The following is a 24,098-nucleotide window of genomic DNA, read 5'->3' on the forward strand; positions in this document are numbered from 1 at the left end:
TTTCACGGATTATCTTACTGCTGCAGTGTTGGCACGTCCTCGCTCCGCACCTTGCGAAAACGGCAAAGCTGCGACGACATCAGTCAGCGCGAGCTTAGAATCACGGCTTCCAGCCCTCGAATTCTTCTTCTTCTTCTCTCTTGCTGATTTATCTTCTTTCTTTTTTTTTTTGGACTTGCAGGAACAAAAAGAAAAACACGCACAAGTCCACGCACTTTAAACGAACGGCGTCTCCATGCGTCCCGAGCATGACAAAAGTGCTAGCGACACACACACACACACACACACACACACACACAGAGCGGTGGTGCTTGGAAAGGCAGTGACAGAAATGTAGCCTAAATATAATGTCCCCGTTCTCTCCCCGCTGCGAGGGAGCCTTGCCTCGGAGAAGCCGCATTTGCATAAACAGCCACGCAAGCGAAAATAGCGGCAGGAATGCGGTCCTTATTACGGGCCTTCTGGAAAATGCAAAAGTAAATACACGTTTAACTTGCATATATGTAGGTACAAGCCTGGAACTCGGGCTGTCAATCAAAAAACACAGCCCTTCCCTCGCTTAAATGTTTCGTCGCCAAGCGGCGATTCTGGTTTTCACGCGTCCTTCCGGAGAGGCACCGGAGGGGGCGAGGGAAGCGGCGCCATGGGGGGATTGCAGCCCATTATTAGAGCCCTCTTCTGACAGGGAATAATGAAACCGGCTGCATTATCTGGGCCACCGAGAAGCAGCTTTAAGACCGTGGCACCACATCGGGCAGAGCGGCGCTGGAGAGCGACTCTGTCGAGCATGCACACGCGTGGGTTAACTGTGTCCTGTGTGTGTGTGTGTGTGTGTGTGTCTGTGTGCGCTATCTACTGCCGGTGTTTCCTCCTCTCGGACAGTGTGTGTGTGCTGTGTATCCCGTCCTGCATCCGTAGTAACCCCTCCTCCTCCTCTCGCCGTGTCCTTCCCCAGCCAGAGAACCTGCTCCTCGCAAGCAAATGTAAGAACGCGGCGGTGAAGTTGGCTGACTTCGGCCTCGCCATCGAGGTGCAGGGGGATCAGCAGGCCTGGTTTGGTAGGTGGACGCCAGAGAACACACACTTGACAAATATTTCCAGGCTTTCTCACCCGCAGCGAGCCAGAACTACCATACCAAGTCACTCACCCAACCTAAAACACCTTAAGATCACATGTGTATATATGAAGAAACAGAATTAGGCTGCATGAAAATGAAAGGGACGCTTAGTAACACCTTGACTTACAAAGTGAATTCTTCTCGGTTTGCTTATATGTCAAATTTAATTTGCCCATTAAAATCAATTTAAACACAATTAATCCCTTCCAGCGCTTCGTTTTCGTTACGTTTTTAAATAAGAAAAGTTTACATCATAAGTAACAGATAACGGGTAAGAAAATACACAATAAAAGAGAATGTAAAAAAATAAATGTGTATTTCCCCTGGAGATCCGCAGCGGTGGAGGAGGTGACTTTCTGTCTACACACTTAATGCTACAATGTGTTGCTGAATGTAACGTGCACACTTTGCTACACTTCATGGCTAAACTACATTTAGCGACGGCGTGAACGTCCCTCTTCTTTATAAAACCATCCAACCGTCGCCGACCGGCTTTGAACGATTTTTCCGATGCTTCGTCCGTCGACGTTCCCGCCGTCCGCTGCCCCGAATCCCCGGCTCGGGTCTCAGAAATCTTGTAAATTGAGGTTCCACTGTACGGCCTTATGCTTGGGAGCCCTATTGTCAGGAAAAAAAAAACATAAAAAAAAAAAAACGCAAAAAATGTCAAGGAACCTGGTATTCTTCCGCCGCGCCCAGAAACAAGATTAAAAGTTCCCGGGGTTTCTGACGTAAAGTCAAAAACTCTCCGAACGGAGGATCCCTTGTATCCCTAAACACTTACCACATTTAAAGAGTGTGTGTTTGACATTGAAAGAAAAATAGAGTCTAACTTTCCTACGCTAAAAAGGACGCGCGGTTTAAAGACAAAGGAGACAAAAACAAAGGAGAAAATGAAGGAGTGTGCCGGGGGTCCCGCCGGAGACGCTTCCTGGTAGTTTCAGTTTCACAAACAGCAGCTGAATGAAAACCTGCATAAATGCACACTGTCTCGCGGGCCCCCTTGTTTGTGTGTGTGTGTGTGTGTGTGTGTGTGTTTGAAAGTGGGTTACGTTTACATGAAGACATGACTTAACTCAATCACTGCGGATCATATCCCTAGTGCCGCTAGCGCTATTAGCAACTGAGCTGTCCGTCTTGACCTTTTATAATAATTATAATTATAATAATGAAATTTTAATAATAATAGTAATAATAACAAATAATAATGATAATATGATAAATAATATCAAAATTATTTTAAAAATGCGATCAAAACTGAGATTAGATTACTCTCACACAACGTGATCCATGGTTAGCACTGGTGCAATCTGGAGCTCACCAAACAGTTGTGGTTGTGTGTGCTTTTGTTTCTGTGTGTGTGTGTGTGTGTGTGTGTGTGTGTGTGTGTTCTGTGTTGTTGTTTCCCAGGATTTGCTGGCACACCGGGTTACCTGTCCCCCGAGGTGTTGAGGAAGGAGGCATATGGCAAACCGGTGGACATCTGGGCCTGTGGTGAGTCCGATCTCACACACACACTCACACACAAACATCCTTAATCCTGTATTGTGAGAGGAGTGCATATTTTGTGTGTGTGTGTGTGTGTGTGTGTCTCAGGGGTGATCCTCTACATCCTGCTGGTGGGTTACCCTCCTTTCTGGGACGAGGACCAGCACAAGCTGTACCAGCAGATCAAGGCCGGGGCTTATGATGTGAGCCTCCTCTTCCTCTTCCTCTTCCTCTTCCTCTTCCTCTTCCTCTTCCTCTTCCTCTTCCTCTTCCTCTTCCTCTTCCTCTTCCTTTTAATACTTGCGTCTAAACCAGGGGTTCTTAATCTGGGTTCCATTGAACCCCAGGGGTTTGGTGAGTCAGTCTCAGGGGTTCAGCAGAGGTCAAGACACTCATATCAGTTGTGATGACACGGCGAACAAATGGTCACGTACCCTGTTACTGCCAAGATCACCGTGCACAGGTTTTGTTACGACATATCTTTGCGAGCAATCCTTTTCGAGGACGTAAAAACGAAGGAGAGGAACGGGCTTTGTTGCGAAAATGACACCAGAGTGCCACTTGCAATGGGTGGAGCGGCGCATTTCTGAACCATTCTCTCAAAGGCAACAACAGAAGTCACACTGATTTGCATTAAGTATTGATTATTATGTTTTTGTGTGACAATCATGTTTCGCTGGTTTTGTTCTTTGGACACAGTGATGTTGATGCATCGGTTTATTTTGTGCACGAGTAAAACATATACCTATGTCTTGAATTTTGAAAAAAAAAAGAATTTTATTTCATGTTTTATTTTTACAATAAAGAAGGATTCAGTGAATGAGCGTACGAAATTGGTGGGGTTCAATACCTCCAACACAGCAGGACCTCTACGCTCTGGGTTCTTAGGACTGACAGTGGCTAAGACTTTTAAGATAAGATAAACTTTATCGATAGCGGACCTTGTTTCGTCACAGCAGTTAAAGTGTCAATAAATATGAATATAAATATAAATTGAGAGACAGTTAAAAGACAATTAGAAAATAGCAAAAGATATCCACAAAAAATTAGACAGCAGAGAGAACAACAGCAACAACAACATCCGGGATAAGAGTGTACAACAAAATGGAGGAAAAAAAGACAGTAAGGGTGAAATAAAGACACCTAAAACCACTTCATAAACAGAATGACAATAGCAATGACAAAAATAAAATAGAATAAATAAATAAGCAATATGTGAAAGGGAAAGGGTGGAGAAAATAGACACTACCAAATGTGGAAAATTCTGCATTTCATATTTCTAAGAATCTTGAACATACATGTCTTGAGCATGTCCCGAGCCAGATGGGGAACCCCATGGACAAACCCAGTCATACTTAATGCACAGTAAAACAGGGAGTAGATGGTTTTCAGACTCAGCTTCTTCTTTTCCTTTGGACGTTTCCCTTCAGGGGTCGCCGCAGTGAATCAACCTGCTCCATGTGGAAATCCCACGAAGTTGCTCTTTTGTTCAGATGAACGACACCTACATCAGCATTACGACCCTCCTTATTCCTGGTTTCTGCAGATCAGCTTCCATTTAGACAAGACACAATATCCTAGACCCGCCCAAAACCCTGGCTGTTATACGCTGCTCAAAAAAATAAAGGGAACACTAAAATAACACATCCTGGATCTGAATGAATGAAATATTCTTATTAAATGCTTTTTTTCTGTACATAGTTGAATGTGCTGACAACAGAATCACACAAAAACGATCATTGGAAATCAAATGGAGTCACACTCCAAATGAAAGTGGAAAAACACACTCCAGGCTGATCCAACGTTGATGCAATGTCCTTAAAACAAGTCAAAATGAATCAGTGTTACTTCCTAAGTGGACAGTTTGATTTCACATAAGTGTGATTGACTCGGAGTTATATTGTGTTGATTAAGCGTTCCCTTTATTTTTTTGGAGCAGTGTATTTGTAAACTCCCCGTATGTCATTAGAAGTGAAGAAGCCTCTCGGATGAGGAGTGAAACGTCTTCAAGTGAAGAAATTCTCTTGCGATTTCACTTGAAGAAATTCACAAGTCTAATTGTTAAGACAAGAATATTTCGACAAAGAACCTTCTCCATCAAACCCTATTCTCTCACATTCTCTCTCACTACGTCCATAAATTTTATATTTGGTTTTCTTCTAGACCTCCTGCCTGGCAGCTCCAATTCCATCATGCGTCTACCAATATATTGCCATCTCAGTCTAGCTTCTCTGACCTTCTCTCCAAAACATCTGCTGTCCTTCTGATAGACTCATTCCTGATCCTATCCATCCTGGTCACTCCTAAAGAGAACCTCGACATCCTCGTCTCTGCGACCTCTAGCTCTGCCTCCTGTCTTTTCGCCAATTTCGTCGTCTCCAAACCGTACACCACGGCTGCTCTCACCACCTCTTCCTTCATTCGGGCCGATAGTTTTCTATCACAATGTATCCGACAGATTTCTCCACCCATTCCAGCCTGCTTGAACCCGACTTAGAACCTGCTTGAACCCGACTTAGAACCTGCTTGAACCCGACTTAGTCATTTTAGGGTAATCGTGAAATGAATTTATAAACAGACGAGATAGTTGTTCTGTACAACAGTATCGGTAGCCCGGGCTAACTGCGACTTTGCATCTGCTACTCGGAAACATTTTAAATTGCAATTTTTCTGGTGAAGGCCGTGTTCGACCGAATCGCAGCAAGTACAGACGACTAAAGGAACAGGGGCCCGGGATGTCACCTTGAGGTGCTTTTGTTGCAAAGAACTCTGAAGAATACAAAAAACAAAGTATCCTTGAGGGATTAGCTTCGATCCAAACAGAACCAGAAACCTTCCGGAAAGGTCAGCGCACATTTTTGGAGCGTTTCTGCCAGGAAATCACAAATTAGATCAAGACTCTTCCCTCTCTTCTCATTCTCTTCTAGCCGAGAGCCGCCTCTACACTCCGCTTAGGACCCGTTTAAATTTTTTGGAATAATTTTTTTGCGAAATTTGATTTCGGAGTACCGTCCGAGATGTTTCCTTTCTTTTCTTTTTCTTCCTTTTGATAAAAATCTCTTCTTGTCTTCCCAGTTCCCGTCCCCGGAGTGGGACACCGTGACCCCAGAGGCCAAAAACCTGATCAACCAGATGCTGACCATCAACCCCGCCAAGAGGATCACCGCTCAGGAGGCCCTCAAACACCCGTGGGTCTGCGTAAGTGTCCAAGCCCTCGCCGTTTATTTTCCGTTTACCCTCACGAATTTTTCGCTCATTTCGCTCATTCTTGGATGTCTCCGGTCGTCTTCTCTCCCCAGCAACGGTCCACGGTGGCCTCCATGATGCACAGACAGGAGACGGTGGAGTGCCTGAAGAAATTCAACGCCAGGAGGAAACTCAAGGTCCGCTCGTCTGCGCCTTTGCACGCGGTCTCCTTTTTTTTTTTTTTTATTTTATTTTTTTTATCCTTTTCGAATTAAAAAAAACAACTCTGAGTTCGCACCTTCGCCTTTGCAGCTGTTCACCTTGGTCAGAGCTCAGCTTTAGTCTTCAGTGGTTTATAAAAAAAAATACTTCTTTCTATTGTACAAATGGCAGGAGGTGGGGGGGGGGTGTACGTGTTAGAAAGTCCTACCAACAGAAGACCTGTGAAGCAGTGGAAAGGTGTTGGGTGTTTTTTAGTTTTTTTACTGCTTAGTCCAAGGACTCATCCTGTTGAACGGCTCTTAACAATTTTAATTACCCAATAATAACATGTAACTCACTGATTCATTGATTCATTCGTTCGCTCTGCACCGGTAGACAGTCAATCACAGGGCCACAGCCCGTCAGACCTCTCCTGCTTCCATAACACTCAAATTTAAAAAAAAACTAACATCATACACCCGGCCTTGGAGTGGCTCCCCTCTGGTCGCAAAACCCAGAGGAGAAGGGCAACCTTTGACCCCAGAGCCGTCCAATTCAATTCCCAGCAACCCTGCAAACCCCTTGTCACCGTATCCCCAACCCTGCCGAGTGTGATTTATTGATTATATAAATGCAGAGCGAGCTTACTTATAATTTGCACAATCATGTACAGTAATTTATTTACACATATATATATATATGTGTGTGTGTGTGTAAATAAATTAATAATAATGATAATAATGATAATAATAAATTGATAAATAGAAAACTAATTATATTTACATAAATATAGAAGAGGTATTATTTATTTATTAATATATATGTATACATATATATAATTATTATCTTATTATTTTTAATTATTTATTATTATTATTATTATTATTATTATTATTATTATTATTATTATTATTATTATTATTTCATTTTATTCTATGATCACGATTTGATGTTGCTACCCCATGTGCCCCCCAGTTACCCCCCCGGTGACAAATAAAGTTTTTTCTAATTCATATTATGACATATGGAGATGGTTAACTTTCACAAGTCACATAAACTTACAGGCATTCACTCTCGCATTGAAACATCATGTAAACGTATTAGCTTTCACCCTCATTCACACGTCATAAAGATCAAAAATAAATAAATAGAAATAAAGTTAAAGGTATGTGAAAAGATATGTAATGTATGTATATGTAATATACATGTCTATCTACAAATACATGTATATTATTACATGGAGTGAGTATGTGCATAAATTAATTCATCGCGCAGGAAAGGGTCATTATAGCGACATAAAGTGATTTATTCGTTAGCATCGCAAGTAACGTCGAACTCGTATTTCCGCTGCTCTCCATCTCCGCCCTCGGCTCGATGCTTGATGTGAAGAAATGACGTTAGGAGGGATGTTAAGGACCAGTGGAGAAGAAACCAAACCACTGAATGTTGGTCTAACTGAATGTATCCCTTCCCTCCCAGGGCGCCATCCTCACCACCATGCTGGTCTCTCGGAATTTCTCCGGTAAGCCCCGCCTCCCGCCCGCCGCCGTCCTTTCGCGGCCCTTCGAACCGGAATTCCCGTTCGCACCGGCCGGGGGTTCAAACCGTCGGCATGCCAGTTGGTCACGTCGCTATATGATAACACAATTTCAGAGGGCGGGTTTGGTTTGGAGGATCACGCCATCCCATTTTAAAACGGTGGCGTGTTCCTTGCAAAATGGGGGATGCTCTAAAAAGGTTATAACGTTAAGATGGTTTGCTTTAGTCTAAGGCTAAAACCACATTCTCATTCCATCTCCGCTCTTCTGTCCTCTTTTACCGGTAAAAGAAAAAAAAAAAACGCCAGGCCGTCGTCTGCACATGGTAGAAGTACGGAAGAGATGCTGTTAAATTAAAGATTCTATGATGTAACAGATAGTTTTATGTCGTGCACGGCGTCCTCCTTGTGAGGCGCTGATGGGACACTCGTACTTATCCCTCTCTTCACACAAAATAGCAGAATGTCACTGCTGACTGTGTTTTTCCCATTCTTTTGACCCGATTTATTCGGAGGCATGTAAATGTAACCCCCACTTTTCTTTATAAGGCAAAGTATACATGTGGATGTTTGTGTGTGACGGCGAGCCGATTCTGTCGACATATGAGTCACAAATCTTTCTTTTCTGGAGACACAGACACACACACACCACACAGGCACCCTGGTGTGTGTGTCTGTGTGTGTGTGTGTGTGTGTGCTGGCTATGTCACCACACCTTCTTCTCTTGTCTCCTCTAAAGGTAGCGCCACTGTTAGAAATGTTACGGTCACCAGGTGAATGAGTCATAGAGAGCGAGACAGAACTGCGGGGAGGACGCTGTGGTGCGTCTACGGCGAAACCGTTTTATTTTATTTTATTTTTTGGGGGGTCAATTAATCACAGTGCTTTATATTAACCGCTGTGACTCAAGTGTTAAGGGGGTTATCTTTAACCCAGGCATCATATCCTTCCACATGTGGGACGTCATTGCGTTCATTAGAGATCGTGATCTGGTTTCAGTCGCGTTTCCAAAGCGATCCACATATCGCAACCTCCCCTTCGGTAAACAGACTGGTGACAAATAGAAGGCAAGAAAAAAAAAAAAACAACCTGCGCGCTTGAATCCCGCGGCGAGGGCATCTGGTGTCTCTTAGAAAAAACAGCGGGCGGCTTCCAGGGATGACGACACCTGCTAACGCGGGCCGCCGCGGTTTAATGAGTTTGAAAATGACGTGTGTCATAGTCTGCGACACGGCGTTTCCAGTATGCTAACACATATTGTACGGGGGCTTTTGGCCCGGAAAAAAAAAAAAGCAATGGCAGCATACGGTCGGACGGGCATCCTGCGAAGCCGCAGGAGCTCAGAACGGCGAGTTGTGTCGGGTGGGTGGAGGCCAGAGCGAACAGGACGCGCACGAGGAGAGGCATCTGTTTCGCGGTCAACGCTCTCCGACTCTTACAGAGCTGCAGAGAGTTTAACAAGTCATCGGTTATGAGTCGCACGTAAAAAAAAACGTCTCTTATATGTTCTGGTTATCTTAAGCGGCAGCAGTAAACGCAGAGGCTGCTAGCATGCGAGCTAACTAGCTTACAGGTTTCCTGTTTAAATGTTCACAGATCGTTTGTATCCACTTTGATCCCGTTTTTCCCAACATTTTCAACTCTTGCGACGCAAACTTCAGCTGTTCATGCTTAGAATACAGAGAAAACTATTTTTAAAATCGAAATCGCCGAGCTGTCGACTACTAAATTCCTCATTGACTCACGCTGGTAAACGCTAGCACTCGCTAGCAATCTGCATGGGTCTGTCATAAATCGATCGGCGCGGTAAGGCTGTTTCAGGATTCGCCCGCCGCTGAGCCATTGTGATCATTTGCGTCAGTTCTTTGTTTTTAAGACGTTGAGACAAGAAGAGGAATCTGTCACCCGTCTGTTCACCCGACGCCGATACGACCCCCTGACCTCCACACCTTTAGCTACATGGAGGCGCCGCTCAGGTCTCGGGCCGGTTCTGCGTCTCTCCGTGACCTTTTCCTCTGGTGATCCCGTTACGCGATCGTTTCCGTCTCAGCGGTCTGTGAATTAATCCCTTTCCTCTTAAACTAACCCGCCCATCTCCATCTTTTTTTTTTTTTTTTCCAATCTACGCCCTCCCACCATTCTTTCCCCCGCCTCATCACTTTCCCTCCCCCTTTTTAACCGCCACCTTTTCCCGTTTTCACTTCTTTCTCAATGTCTTTCTCCATCTCTCTCCGTCCTCCCCGGCGCTCCTCATTCACCACTTTCTTCTCCTTTGCTTTTCACAAATCAACCCCCTCCCTCGTCCCCATGTGTGACCGGGGTACCGGACCGGTAAACAGTGGGCAGCAGACAGACCACCGCTCCAGCCTCTGTCACCGCAGCCGCGGCGGCGGTGGCCGCGGCCGCCGGCACCACTGCGGGGCTGGTGGAACAAGGTAGCATGGTGGCTCGCCCAGGGCATGGCAACCCCGACCCTCTTGACCCTCCTTCTCGATGGCCGCGTTTCTCGCTGTTTCCTCCCTGTCTCTCTGCCGTCTCCCTCCTTCCTCAGCATGGAGGCTCAGAGCATGATGGCTGACCGTTGCCGCTGTCTGTACCCCCCCCTTCCCTCCCATCAGCCTCCGCGGCGGCAGAGCGAGCTATGTTTCCATCTGACTGTCTAAAAAAAAAAAAAAATGCCGTTCCTTAAGCCGTTCGTCGAGGCGCCACACTCGAGCAAGCGACTGAAGTGACCATTTTCATACTGAACGTCGAAGAGAAGCCCGTTGCAAAGGCTCCAATCAGACTCCGGAATGGGCCTTGGGAGCGAGACGCCTCTTAATGCCACCTGAAATGCCCAGCCAGGCAATCAAACACAGCTAACAGCGTCGAGAACATTCTGACGTCAAAATGAAGGTCTTTTTTTAGCAAAAGCATACATAAGCTTCTTTCGTCATGAAAACGTCTGCGAACAGTTCTAAGATTTTTGTTCTAGGAAGTAGCCTCCTCCAGGGGAACCTTTTTAGTTTTGCATTCCTGCAGACAGTGAGGAACCACAGGAGGGACCGCTCAAAAAGACAACTCAGAAGAAGAAGAGGAAGACAACATGGAGGTGGAAACTGCCACAGCAGGGGGGAAGAATAACTATGGACTATCAGATTGAAGTGTTTTTATCTTCTCCTTGCACCGTGAGCTGACTCCAACATCTTGACGTCCTGGAAACCCCTCTGGCGTAGCAGGCCGGAAGAGCTTGCACCTCCTTGTTGCTCCATTTTTCCCCGGTTTTGTCCAATTTGTCGCGAGAAAACAGCCGACCGTTGCAAGAAGTATCTGGTAAGGGTGGCTCATGAGCTCCATCAATCATCTACATCCTATGAAACTTGGAGTTGGAGCTCCAACCGTTCAAGGAAATGAGGTCCTGGTTCCCTGTTCTGATGTTGTCCAAATGCACCAAGAAAGAGGATAATCCCTGAGAAGGTTCCAGTACCTGTGAAAAGTTTGAAAAAGAGAGAATTGGGAGGTGTCGTCTTAACCGGTATTATGAAGGTCGTCTCAGAAGCTCATTTTTCGAAGCTCCACTGCATCGTTAGTCGTTTTCTCGCTCAAACGTTCGCTCGGCGCGGAATTTCACGGAGATCCGAGACGGTCGGTCTTCAAAACCCGGACGGAGCAACAACAATCCTGTGCCGGTTCCTGTTCCAGGAATCTCTCGCGACGCCTTCCCTGCTCCGTTGGAAACAAACGTCGGGGGAAAGCGTCGGCCACCAACGCGAACCTCCGAAGGACGGAAGCCCGGCTGCTGCTCTTTCTTTTCTCCGGGGTGCGATAGGACGGCTTCACCCATCATGGAACCCCGTCTAGATACAGCCACAGAGCATGGCTTGGCTCCATGTACAGTGCTGTCTCTGTTTCTTTGACCTGACCTTCTCCTTACCTTCTTCTACTCTGTCCGTTCCTCCCGTCCCACCTCGTATCATATCACCCTTCCATTCTTTTCCCCATTCCGTCCCCCATTTTTCTGTCAAAACCCTTCATAACCCAGCAGCATCTCTTCCTCATTTTTTTATCTAACCTCTCCCTGTCATGGATCCTCTCTTCCCCCTCCTCCTCCTCCTCCTCCTCCTTTCTCTTCTTTTCTCTGTCTAACGATGACACTGGAAAGTTCGCCCACCCGTCCGAACCCCCCCCCCCCCCCTCCCCCCGCCACTCTTAAGGATGGGAGCTGCCGGTGAATGCTGCATGGGGCACTGGACTGGTGCATGCGCTGCAAACACGGGTGGATCGTGGTGCGAGGATGCAAGGCTGGGATGGGATTCGCCGGGCAGAACCCCCGTCCCCTCCTGGGAGCTTTCGGTTTCACATATAAAAGGATCCCGATGCTTTAAATTTGAAGCGTGGTGGAGCTCTGGCTCTGAACTTGTATTGCTCTGCGACGAATTGCTCGCGATTTAATGTATTCATTCCTTCATTATCTACACGGCTTATCCTGCACTCAGGGTCGCAGAGATGCCGGAGCCTAACCCATCTCTTGCCCTGGTATCAGGCAATTGGGCTATTGGGCAATCACATGTCAGATAGTAGGTAAAAAATTAGCATTAGCAGAAATACAGTGACCCGTTAACCCTCATATTATGTTAAGGGTCAATTTGACCCATTGGGTCAATGGGTCAAATGGGTCAAATTGACCCTCAACATAATATGAGGGTTAAGGTACAAATCACTTTATATACTATTTTTTAAGATGCCAAGCGGATTTGAGCAAATTTTATCCTTGAAATACAAGAAAAAGGTACGAATACAAGAAGTCGAATACGCTTCTTGATGCAGCCGCATCTTCTTAATTGCATCCAGCGTCCCTCGATCATTTTGTCACATTACGACACTATAAACTTACAATAACCATGATTTTTTTCTTTTTGATGTCCCTTACTTTATTATTATCCCTCTTTTTCATGTTTTTTCTATAACCTTAATTTATCAGTTTTGGAGGGGGAGTTGGAACTAATTAATTTGTTTTATGTTATTTTAAATGGGGAAAATTATTTTAAGATACAAAAAAATATCGGAACAAATTAAATTCATATTTTAAGGGACCACTGTGCAACCAGTCACCCTCTCATCCACATGTCAGATAGAGGCGAACAAAGACTCACCCTCTCATTCACACATTTGGGCAATTTAGGGGGAAATCATGCAGACTTTGCATAGAAAAGCCTCCAACCAGAATCAATCCGGAGAGGCGGAAGCGCTCGCCGCTGCGCCACCGCATATTTAACTTAAATGTAGTTTATTTCATGCATAATGCAGCGTTGCAGGAAGCATTGCTTGTGGTCGAAGATGTAAACAACAGAAACCGTCGCTGAAAACAGCCAAGAGATGACATGTTAGCATCGAGCTAAGGAGACAGAAGTAGCGGCGGTGTCCTTGTTTCAGGGCCCCGCCGAGACCGCGGTCCTCTCCGTGCACCCGCCCCCTCCGCCCCAACCTCCACCAGGTTCCAATCAAACATTTATAGTCGGCCCGCCGCTGCCACGCTAGCTTACCGCTACATCTCGCATGTTCGCGAGTTGCCCGGCCCCTTGCGCAGGAGTGGCCTAGAAAAAACAAAACAACCCAAAAAGTTCTCATGGCCCTCCAAGCACCTAAGTGGATCTCTTTAACAGCTCATTGGCTTCCGAGAGGCCGCTTTGGGAGTGTTCGCCCCGCGGCCCTCCGGTGAATTCGTACGCCCAGCCTTGCCTCTCTCGGCCAGCAGTTGCGTGTTCTTTAAGAGAAACTTAAAGGTGCTTTTTGTTTTTTAACCTCTTCCTCCTCTCTCTTCTTGCTTCATGTGTAATTTGTGGCAAGGTAAGGAAGCGCCCCGTTGCTTCTCCACCTTCATTTGACTCTTGATTTTCGCAGATCTCCGCAGAGAGAGAGCCTCCTGCAAATCCCCTTTATTTTAAAACTGGTTTAGAAAAAAACCCTGACAGTGATGTTTGGTTATTTTTATATCGCGAATTATCACTTTCCTCCCTTTCTGTCTCTTCTCCTCTCCTATTCCCTCGCGCAAAGCCATCAAGTACAGCAGAATGGACGCGACACAATTCTGACCCCATTTCTTCTCCTCAGTTACAAGCAGCCGTGAGACTGAGGAAGAGCGACACAATGAACCTTGTGCGCGCTCGCGTCCCATGGGATTACTTCCTTTTTAGCGCCTCCCCCTCCTCCTCCGCTGCTGAATATGCACACCTGGCTTCAAACGGCTGATGCCACCCTGTGTCGCCAAGGCGAAAAGGAGCTTTAAAAGAAGGCGGTGGTTCATCCTACTCCCCTCAGCCCCGGGGTTTATCCTCGCGAATAATCAGCCGTTAAAGACGCGGCGGTTCTCATCTTCTCACTTTGGACCGGCCTTGTCTTTCTGAATATCCGCTGCAGCTGAATTAAGAGTGTCACCACATGCAAGAGTGCACATAAGTTGTACTTCAGAAGGGAGGCGGTAGGGAAGAGGAGGAGAGAGAAAAAAAATCAGGGACTACCAGGAATAGTGTTTTATGTAACGACGCCGGCTGATGATGTGATTGCATGTGATTAGGCTTGAAGTCGCACTCAGCCTCCTGAGAATGTCACAGTAAGGGCTGCTCCGAGGTGGGGAAAGATGGCAGGTGATAGACAGTAGTTCTTCTCTAACGTTGTGCTCTCTCTTCACAACGCAGCCTTTTCCGGGAACCCTCCTCGACGTCCTTGCACAAGTAGTACCCTTTAAAACCATCATACCCGCCACTCATTTTGATCATGGAGTTGGCCACACGGGTTGCCCAGTTTTGAAGTGAAGCATACGGGCACCACATGTTGCAGATGCAATGATAGGATTGTCGCGCCTGACAGGTGGCCTCGGCCGACCAAGTGGTACCCTTTATAACATCATACCTGCCACTCATTTGGATCATGAAGTCGGCCACACTGGTCTCCCCAGTTGTGAAGTGAAGCATACTGGCACCACACATTGCAAATGCAATGATAAGATTGTTACGACTGGCAGGTGGCCCGCCCAGGCAGGTAGTACACTTTAAAATCGTCATTGGCGACACTTCTTTTGGTCATGAAGTTAGTCACACTAGCAACTACAGTTGCGAAGTGAAGCATACCTATATCACGTCACAGAGTAATGATGTAATTTTCATGACGGAAAGGGGCGCTACCAGTCCCAAGTAGTACCCTTAATAAGCATATTACCTGCTACTTTTTTGGTTCATAAAGTTGGCCACACTGGTCGCTTCAGTTGTGATGTGAAGCATACCGGCACCACATGTTGCAAATGCAATGATAAGATTGTCACGGCCAACTGGTGGCCCACCCAACAAAGTAGTACCCTTTACAACCATCATACCCGCCATTCGTTTTGATCATGGAGTTGGCCACACTGGTTGCCCAGTTTTGAAGTGAAGCATACCGACACCACACATTGCAGATGCAATGATAGGATTGTCTCAACTGGCAGGTGGCCCGCCCAGGCAGGTAGTACACTTTAAAATTGTCACATGCGACACTTCTTTTGGTCATGAAGTTGGTCACACTAGCCACTACAGTTGTGAAGGGAAGCATACGGGCACCATTTGTTGCAGATGCAATGTTAGGATTGTCATGACAGACAGGTGGCCTCACCGGACCAAATAGTACCCTTTATAACCATCATACGTGCCTCATTTTGGTCACGAAGTTGGCCATAGTGGTCATTCCAGTCCTGATGTGAAGCATACCAGCGCCACGTCACAGATGCAATGACAGGATTGTTAAGACCGACAGGTGGCCCACCAAACCAAGTAGTGCCCTTTAAAACCATGGCACTTCTTTTGGTTATGAGGTCGGTCACACTGGACGTTGCACTTGTGATGTGAAGGTTACCGGCACCACATGTCGCCGATGCAATGCTAGGATTGTCACAATGGACCTGTGGGCGCTCCTGGGAACGCTCCTTTCCCAAACCCCCAAAGACTAAAAGACTCCCAAAGACTATTTGTTGTTTCCCGACTCCCGTATGAGTTTTCCAGTACAGAGCGTGAATCCCTTCCAGATTCGGAAGCCTGCAGCTAAGGCCGTCTCCTGTGGGTGAACCCGTCTACAAATGCCAGTGTGTAAAAAGCACCGCCTTGTGTTTGTGATTCAACAGCAGAGTTTTCCAGTGCTGAGAGTGATTACAGGTATTATGATACTCCTAGAACCAGCAGCAGCTCTTCTTCCTCTCGAGCTGCCGTCCCTTATCGCCCCTTATTAGAAAGCAGATGCTCGGCTAATCCCCGCTAAGACCCACCAACCACTCAGAGTTTGGCTTATTGTCGGGTTTGCAGGCGCGGTGGACATGTTTGTTTGCGGTTTAGGCAGAAAAAAACCTCAAGCGTGTTTTTGCAGCAGTGGACAAGGGAAGGGTAAAGGAGAAGACCCCTAGTCCACCGGGTTTATTCCACACGTCGTTCATGACGTTTGCCAGTCAATACCAGGTGGACACAGAAGATGATGCACATCGAATCCTTGTGATTTGGTTTGTGCTTGTTAACCCCAAATTGTATCCGCCGCCGCCGCCTCTTCCACGTCCGTTTCGAAGCCTCTGGAAGGACGTTTGGATTGGACGGGTAGAAACGGCGGCCGCTGTTTTGTGTTTGTCCGTACTAACACGCCGATCGCACGCTTGCGGCGCTTCCGCACGGAGCCTCCCGGCAAATCCCCCAGCGCTCCCTGACAGGTTGTTTCTCTTCTGCTTGTCATTACAGCAGCCAAGACCTTGCTCAACAAAAAGGCAGATGTCAAGGTAAGGGCCTTCACACGTTCACTCCCTCCCACCTCCTTCACACTCGAATTTCAATTCTTCAATATTCCAGGGCCTCAAATATCTCTCCTATTCGCTGCTTTACCTCCTTGCTAATCTCGACGTCTCCCGCCTCTTTCGGTTCATGCGTTTCGTGTTTTTTTATTTATTTTTTTATTATTTTGCGTGCGGTTGTGCTCACCTCTATTAATATCTTATCTTGTTGCCAAGTGTTTTTGTATAATTATCTTTGTGTGTGTGTGTGTGTGTGTGTATGCTTACTTTAGATATGCTGTCTAGATATCTGCCTGTGTGTGTGTGTGTGTGTGTGTGTGTTCGCCAGCTCGCAAGATCCCCGCTTTGAAAGCAGCCATTATTTTTGACTTGACATCACTCAGTTGGGCGCCACCTCTCCATCACCGCCCTTAAACGCCACCATCTGTCAGCGCTTCTTGTCGTCTCATCCCTCTCTCCCCGTCCTCCTCTCTGCTCACCCCATCTGGTCTTTAACCCTGCATTCCTGCTCATTCTTTAACGAGGATCTCTCTCGCCATCCCACGCTCGCGCATTGCGGCGACACGTCCCACGCGCAGCTTCCGCCAGCGCGCATTCATGTGGGTGTGTGTGTGTGTGTGTGTGTGTGTGTCTTAGCGTTGCGACAAATCTCGGCGGCGTGCACAAATTAAAGTTGCCTTCTCTTGAGCGCCTTTTTGCCAGCTTGTACTTACAGGTGTGTGTCTACGCGAGTGTGTGTGTGTATGAAGGTGCGATTGGAGGTGTGTGTGTTTGTGTGCATGAGCGAGCTTATGCATTGAGCGTGTGTGAGCGTGGGTGTTCACATGCGAGGCTCTCTAATGTGCAGCTGTGAGTGTGTGTGTGTGTGTGTGTGTGTGTGTGTGTGTGTGTGCGCACGCACCCCCCCTTACTCCCCCAGCTCCGTCGGTTCAGCAGGGAATGTGACTCTGGTTCCAGGAATAGCTGCCAGTCTGGACCCTGGAAACTCAGACGACAGAAATAGACGCTGACTTCCACTGCGGCGCGCTCATCGCCTAGCAACAGGCTCCCCTCGCACTCGCCCCAAACCATTTCAAAAGGCCTCCTCTTCTTCTGCTTCTCCTTCTTCTTCTTCTTCTTCTTCTTCTTCTTCTCCACTTCACCTGATGTTTCCGCCCCGGCGTGTCCAGCTCGCTTCTCCTCCGCCGGGTTTTGTTTTCTTCCGGCGGCACTTCCCGCTCTACACATTTAGCATGTAGCGTAGCCTTTACCAGAAGAAGGTCGCGCAGTGACCCCGCGTTCTTCTCCAGCCTCCCTTATTTCCCGCCGTCGGGGTCCTCCTCGATTCGAGGAAAGAGTCGTTCCACCTCCCGCTTTCACTTCCGCCGCTCCTCCATTCCCATCTCACCCCGCTCACTTTTTCATTTCGAATCTTTTTATTTCCGTGAATTCCCCTCCCGCTCCAATCCCATCCTTGTTCATCTGTGAAAACTTGAAAAGTACTCTCTTGTTCTTCATCTTATTTATGTTTCCTCCCGCCACTCTTCCCCGCCCCCCGACCATCCGTCCGTCAATAAATCCATCTGCTCATCGTCCGTCCGAGGACAGAAACGCAAGTCCAGCTCGACTGTCCAGTACATGGTGAGCATGTCGTTCATGATTTCGCCTCTTCATCCCCTCTTTTCTCTCCATCTCTCCGCTGGAGAACTCAATTCAAAACCTACAATAATTATGCAAATGAAAGTAGATGAGCAGGAGGCGGCTGCTGTACAATCGGGGTTTGAGAGGAAATAAGATTCAGGAAGAAAGAACAGCGGCTACTTTTCAAAGAGCTACTTGCCAAAGACAAATGCTAGTATTATTTTACGTTGGAAACGTGTGTGTGTGTGCGTGTGTGTGTGTGTGTGTGTGTGTGTGTGTGTGTGTGTGTGTGCAGACTGTAAGGCAGCAGTGCCAGAGCAATTTAAAAACCCGGCTTCCGACTCGGATGGCCTCGTGTCCTCCGTCTCAGGAGGTTCTTGTGGGCTATTGGGACGGATGAGGTTTGCAGACGACGCCTTGATCTGTGGTGAGAGCAGGGAGAAGGTGGAGGAACATCTAGAAGGGTGGAGGTACGCTTCTGGAGAGGAGAGGGATGAAGATCAGCACCAGTCAGATGGAATACATCTGACTGGTGAGGGAACGGTGAGGCTACAGGGAGTGGAGATGGAGAAGTTGGATGATTGGAAGTCCTGAGGATCAACAGTCCACAGCAGTGGAGAGGGTAGGAGAAGAGGTGAAGGTTCTTGTGCAAGCAGGTTGGAATGGCTGGAGAAAAGAGAAGACGGAGGTGAGAGCAGCCACGCTGTCTGGTTTAGAGATGCAGAGGAGAAGATGGGAGGCAGAGATGAAGATTGAGATGGTTCAGATATGGACAGAGGAGGGCTGAGGGGTGCTGAGGTTGGAACTGCCGGGTAGAAGGTCTGGAGGAAGACCGGAGAGGAGATTCATGGATGGAGGAGAAGAGGAGAGGGTTAGATGGAGGCAGGTGATCATCTCAAGATGGACAGACTGAAGTTCCATTGGACACAAACAGCCGCAGAGATGTTAAGCCTGGTCGGGCTTTGCAAACAGGAAGTGTCCCAGGATGAAAAGCAGGAGATGCTTTTAGGAGTTCCTCCAGGGATGCTGCTCCAGATCTGTCATGGATGCACTTTTAGAATCAACCGGGGTCGCAGTCTCTGTACCGTCCGCCACCAAAAAACAAAAAACCTCGGGAGTTAAAACTACATCAGGGCTCGAAGACGGGAGGGTTCAGCTCGAGGCCGACGAGCAGCGAGTTTTAAAACTCTTATTTTCATCCGTGGATCCTTGAATCGAGACGAATACAACACAACAGAAACTAGGGCTTGTTGCTATAGAAACCGGTTAGTTATAAAATAAAATTCCAGAAAGTCTGTTATTATTCAGTCAGAAAACAGAGACTCTGTATAGGCTTTAATAATATCTTCTCCTCTGGGCTGCTCCCTTCAGGGATCCCCTCAGCCAATCATCTTCCTCCATCTAACCCTCTCCTCTCCTCTCACAACAACTACCGTATATTTCGCACTATAAGGCGCACTTAAAATCCTTACATTTTCTCAAAAACCAGCGCCCGATAATCCGGTGTATATATGTACGAAGTCTTGTTGCGCTAACTGACCTCCAACCAATTTTATGTGGTGCACTGCCGTTTCAGTGCCACTTTGGGAAGCAACCAAGCCGCTCCAACGTCAGACAACGTTACATAACTAATGACGCGGTGCTGGAATTCAACGTTGTTCCAACCTCACACTAACTTCAGATAAACCAGAGAACAGTATGTAGTACGCTTACCTCCGCCACTTTATGTAACAGCGATATATACTGTGCTTTGACACAGAATATTACTGTACATTTGTGTGGATGAGGAGCCCCAAAAAATGGCACCTGAAGCGGAATTCAACCTTAAGGTTATCAGTCAGGCAGTAGATGATGGGATATACAGCAGCCGCCAAAGAATTCAACATTAACGAATCAACGGTACGGAAGTGGAGGAAGCAAGCGGATGAACTGCGCCGAGTAAAGACGGCAAAAGAGAGTTTCCGAGGGAACAGAGCGAGATGGCCACAGGTAGAGGACAAAACTGAACAATGGGTTATTGAACAAGTGAATGACTTGAACAAAATTCGACTAAACTGACTATTTTGTTTCGCTTTATATAAATATTCTATCATGCGCCTTATAACGCGGTGCGCCTTATTTATGAAAAAAGACCCATTCATTAATAATGCGCCAAACAATGCGGTGGTCTGCAAAATCCATAAAATCTCCATCCATAAACTCTCTAGTTCCTGTAGTTCCTTCTGCCTGGCAGCTCCAACCTCAGCTTCCTTCCAGCCTCCCTCCTCTATCCATGTCCTCCATCTAACACATGCTCTGATGGACTGCATAGGTTTTCAAAAAAATAACAACAAAAAATTTCATTATTAGTATTTAGTACTCGCTTTCAGTTTCTCTCAAAGGTCCTGGACGTCACGTAACCAGGTCAAAGGTCAGGTAATAACATAATGTGGTGTCCCCCCTCCTCCGCCTCGGCCCCTCTTTCTCCATGCCTACATCTCTTTTTTATTTGTTTTTGCGGCTCTTCATCATCCACTGTTTCTTTAGCGTGTGCTTCTTCCATACCTGGGGGGGAAATAAACCGTGAATATCCCGCTCTCAGACACGGGATCTCAAATTCGATCTGCGACTCGCTGGACTCGGCTTCCGAAACCCCGATCGACGGGTTAACGGGCTAGGTGTCAACATGTGGGTGAGGTTATCTTCTCCATCAGTGTGGACGCCACACGGTGCACGTGCGTGAGCGCTTGGTTGAAGTGTGTGAACCGAGAATGTCCATGTTACTGATGCCTGTTAGCGTTTATTGGCTTTCGTGCGTGTACGTATGTGTTGTGTTGTCTGTCGCTGAGCTCCTCTTGCTTCCTCTCCTCTCCTTACAGCGTTCCCATCGCGTTGCACCAATGCACCCCGACACACACCTCACTTCCTGTCCTCACTTCCTGTCCTCCTCGCTGGTACGGTTTCTGCCTCACTCTGAACGTTGGCTGGAAGGTTAACCGGTGTGAGGAAAGTGTTCCGGTACCCTCCGCTGAGATTCTGCCGTCTTAACGCAATCAAGATTTGCGTAACGTTAGACGAAATCTTCCAAAAAGAGCCATTTGATGGTCCACTTCTGCGCCCACTCCTGTTCATCGCGGCAGCCAAGGGGTGACAGATGTTGACTACGTGTAGGATGGGGAGATGAAACGAAGGCGCCGCTCGGCCTTAAAAGGGGCATTTGATGGAGGATGGAAGAGGTTCATTATGGCCGACTTGCGCCAATTGAATTGTAACCCACGTGGGAATCCTGAGAGGACGCCGGCGGCCGGGTGGTGATGTCATGCTGTGTCACTATCAGCTGTGCTTTTGGTGAGCCTCCTGCCGCCACCGCAGCTGCTCGCTGTGAGGCACTAACTGACCTCGACCTCGCAGTCTGTCAGTGGATCAAAATTTAACCTTACCGTTATGGATAAACAGCGTTCATTCATTCTTCTACTGTCTCCGCTGCTGAGCCTGCACTCAGGGTCACTGTGGGGAAAGAACCGATGCCTGTTGTCATTGGCCTAGAGGCCTACCATGGACCGGTCACAGGGACACATTTAGAGACATACAACCGTTCACCCTCTCATTCACAAATTATATCCAGACATACAACCATTCACTCAGTCTTATGGAGACATACAAGTCCTGCCCACTCACTCACATGTTATTCAGAGACATGCAACCATTCACCCTCTCATCCACACTAATGAAAAAAATATAATAATTCACTCTCATTCACATGTCATATCGAGACATACAACCATTCAATCCTTCGTTCTCAAGTCTTAAGGAGACATACAAGTCCTGCCCCCTCACTCACATATCATTCAGAGACATACACCCATTCACCCTCTCATTTATACGTCATATGCAGATATGCAACCATTCACTCTCTCAATGATACATATAAAAATACAACCATTCACTCTCCCATTCATGTCTGGGTGATTTAGTGTTCTGCATGGTTTTCCATTTTGGGCGTAAGATGGAGAACCTGATGGAGAACATGTAGCATGCGTCCCTTGACAGAGCAGCCTCTAAAAGAGAATAAAAAGCAAGTTAGTCCCTGAATGCTGATCAGCGGAGAAAAGTCCCTGTCTAACTGAATTTGTGAGAACCAATGATGGAAATCAGAATTGGGTTTTCACGGTTCTAGGAGTGAGAGGACACGTGGTAAAAGCACACACACACACACACACTCACACGAATCGTCACACACTCACAACCCCACTTGCCGTTGTTGTTGTTGTTGTTGTTGTTGTTGTTGTTGTTGTTGTTGTTGTTGTTGTGAACTCACCTCTTACCGTTGTGTCTCCTCCCTCTCCTGCACAGCCCCAGACAAACAGCACCAAAAACAGCATAGTCACCAGCCCCAAAGGAAACATCCCTTCACCTGCTCTGGTATTTACCTCCTGACCACCCCCTTCACCTCTTTCTGTGTGGTGTGTGTGATTTGACCATCCATTACTACCCTTCCCCTTTCCCTGACTCCTTCACCTCTGTCCGATCTACTTCCTCCTCTGTCTTCACCCGGCTCTGTAAGGCTCTCAAGTCAGCGGGTTTCGTCGGGAAGCCGTGGCAGGTGTGGACGCGGTGTGGCTTGACCTCCGGTTGATGTGGAGCCGCTGTGTCATTTTCTGCATTGATGCAAAAAAAAAAACGACCGCTGGGATCGGCGGTGCGATTTATAGAAAAGCGGCTTCCAAATGTGTAGACATTCAAAGCCCAAAAGGTTTGCACTCCAGCTGGATGGCACCGTTTCCCAAGGCTAGTTATTAGCTGGCTGGGTGTCCAACTGAGAGGAAGGCTCTCCGTAGACAGGAAGTTAGCCTCCTCAATCCAGGTAGTTACATTGCAGATGATCGGCAGGCCTGCAACTCAGCTTTCCCTTATTTCTGGAACGACAACAAAGCAATTTCAGACGGATTTTAGTTGAAGTTGCGGTCCGGAGTTGTATGCTCGACTTTTCATTGCTGACTAGCTTGCTACCATAACTAATAGCCGCTAACGTTAGCAGCCGTAGAGGCAAACAATAGTACGGGCTAAACGGCTAACAACAGCGTCACTGTTATTAAAGTCCTAACGTTCCTCAGAGTAAACAAAGCCGTGCGTGTGGATCTTCCAAGGGTCCAGCTGTTCGTGACATTGTCCACCTAGCTTTGTCCAAAGGTTTTGCTTGTTAGGATCTGTTTTGGGTTTCGGAAAGAGTGCAACTGGTAATTTTCCTGCCAACATCTCCTGGTCGTCCAAGTGTAGAGTCTCAGACATCGTGAGAAGGTTTGACGTCTTGGTGCTGTTTACTTTTCGTGACCTTCAGTGGACCCTGGCAAGCATCTGAGACACGGCTTTATAGGTTTCGTATATCAAACTCAGTAGTCAGTTGAGTTTGGAGTTTAGTGCAACCTAAAAACTGGAAGAATCACTTACTTTTGCTCAATTTATTGTATTATATTTGTGTTTATTCTGCATTCGTCATTAGCCTTTTTGAGCCAGTACAACTATCGACTGCTTTATATTGCTGCTGCATTATAAACACAGAGTACAGAAAAATGAATAAATTAATCAAATATTCCTTAATGCAATGCTCAACTAGTTTTTTCTTCTGTAAACTGTCAGAAGATGACTGTAAAAGTGCCAGTGTTTGAAACCCTCTTCTAACAGAAATTAATAATCATGATCACAATAGTAATCATAACTGTCTTTTGTAAATGATTTACAAAAAAAAAGTAAGCACGCAGAATTACTTTTTTTTTTTTTTTTTTGGAGGAAATGTCAAGGAAATGAATCGACTGACTATAAAATTCATGATTAAATGTCAAACCGTAATGAGACGGTAAATGCCGCGTTTGCCGGCAATTAATCAACGGAACAGCAGCCTCCCGTTTCCCTGACGGATAGTTCGCAAACGAGAAACTCGCCGGTGGTGAAAGAAAACCTCTCAACCTGCAAAACGGGAGTGGTTCCTTCCGCCCGCGGCGCAGGTTCAGATCATTTCAAGCTCATAGCTTGCAAACTCTTTCCCTGCTGTTTTTCCCTTTGTACAACTGCGACGGGAAGCCGTGAGCAGGTTGATTTAAAATCCCACGGCTCAAGGTCGGGTCGTGATGACTGTACGCCATCGCCGGCACCAGCCGTTCCTCTTCAACGCCGCCTGCCGTGACTCACTCGCCTC

The 24,098-nt window shown here is 47.0% G+C and overlaps 1 protein-coding gene across 32 annotated transcripts in view; it reads left to right on the forward strand.

Moving 5' to 3' along the window:
* camk2b1 (calcium/calmodulin-dependent protein kinase (CaM kinase) II beta 1) overlaps nt 1-24,098 on the forward strand; it is a 60,517-nt gene that overhangs the window by 25,142 nt on the left and 11,277 nt on the right. For 7 of the 32 annotated variants that reach the window (XM_086169559.1, XM_086169546.1, XM_086169562.1 and 4 more), the window contains exons 7-14: nt 956-1,058; nt 2,529-2,612; nt 2,715-2,809; nt 5,682-5,804; nt 5,906-5,989; nt 7,473-7,515; nt 16,257-16,294; nt 22,259-22,327. In XM_086169559.1, coding sequence (XP_086025685.1) covers nt 956-1,058; nt 2,529-2,612; nt 2,715-2,809; nt 5,682-5,804; nt 5,906-5,989; nt 7,473-7,515; nt 16,257-16,294; nt 22,259-22,327 — 639 coding nt within the window. Of the gene's footprint in view, nt 1-955; nt 1,059-2,528; nt 2,613-2,714; nt 2,810-5,681; nt 5,805-5,905; nt 5,990-7,472; nt 7,516-9,869; nt 9,966-16,256; nt 16,295-17,893; nt 17,927-22,258; nt 22,328-24,098 lie in introns of all 32 variants that reach the window. The other 25 variants (XM_086169556.1, XM_086169535.1, XM_086169557.1 and 22 more) reach the window with 10 other exon arrangements.

Source organism: Fistularia commersonii, chromosome 22 (genome assembly GCF_037954325.1).
Source record: "Fistularia commersonii isolate RoL2024-O1a breed Wild chromosome 22, RoL_Fcom_v1.0, whole genome shotgun sequence".
NCBI classification, from domain to species: Eukaryota; Metazoa; Chordata; class Actinopteri; order Syngnathiformes; family Fistulariidae; genus Fistularia; species Fistularia commersonii.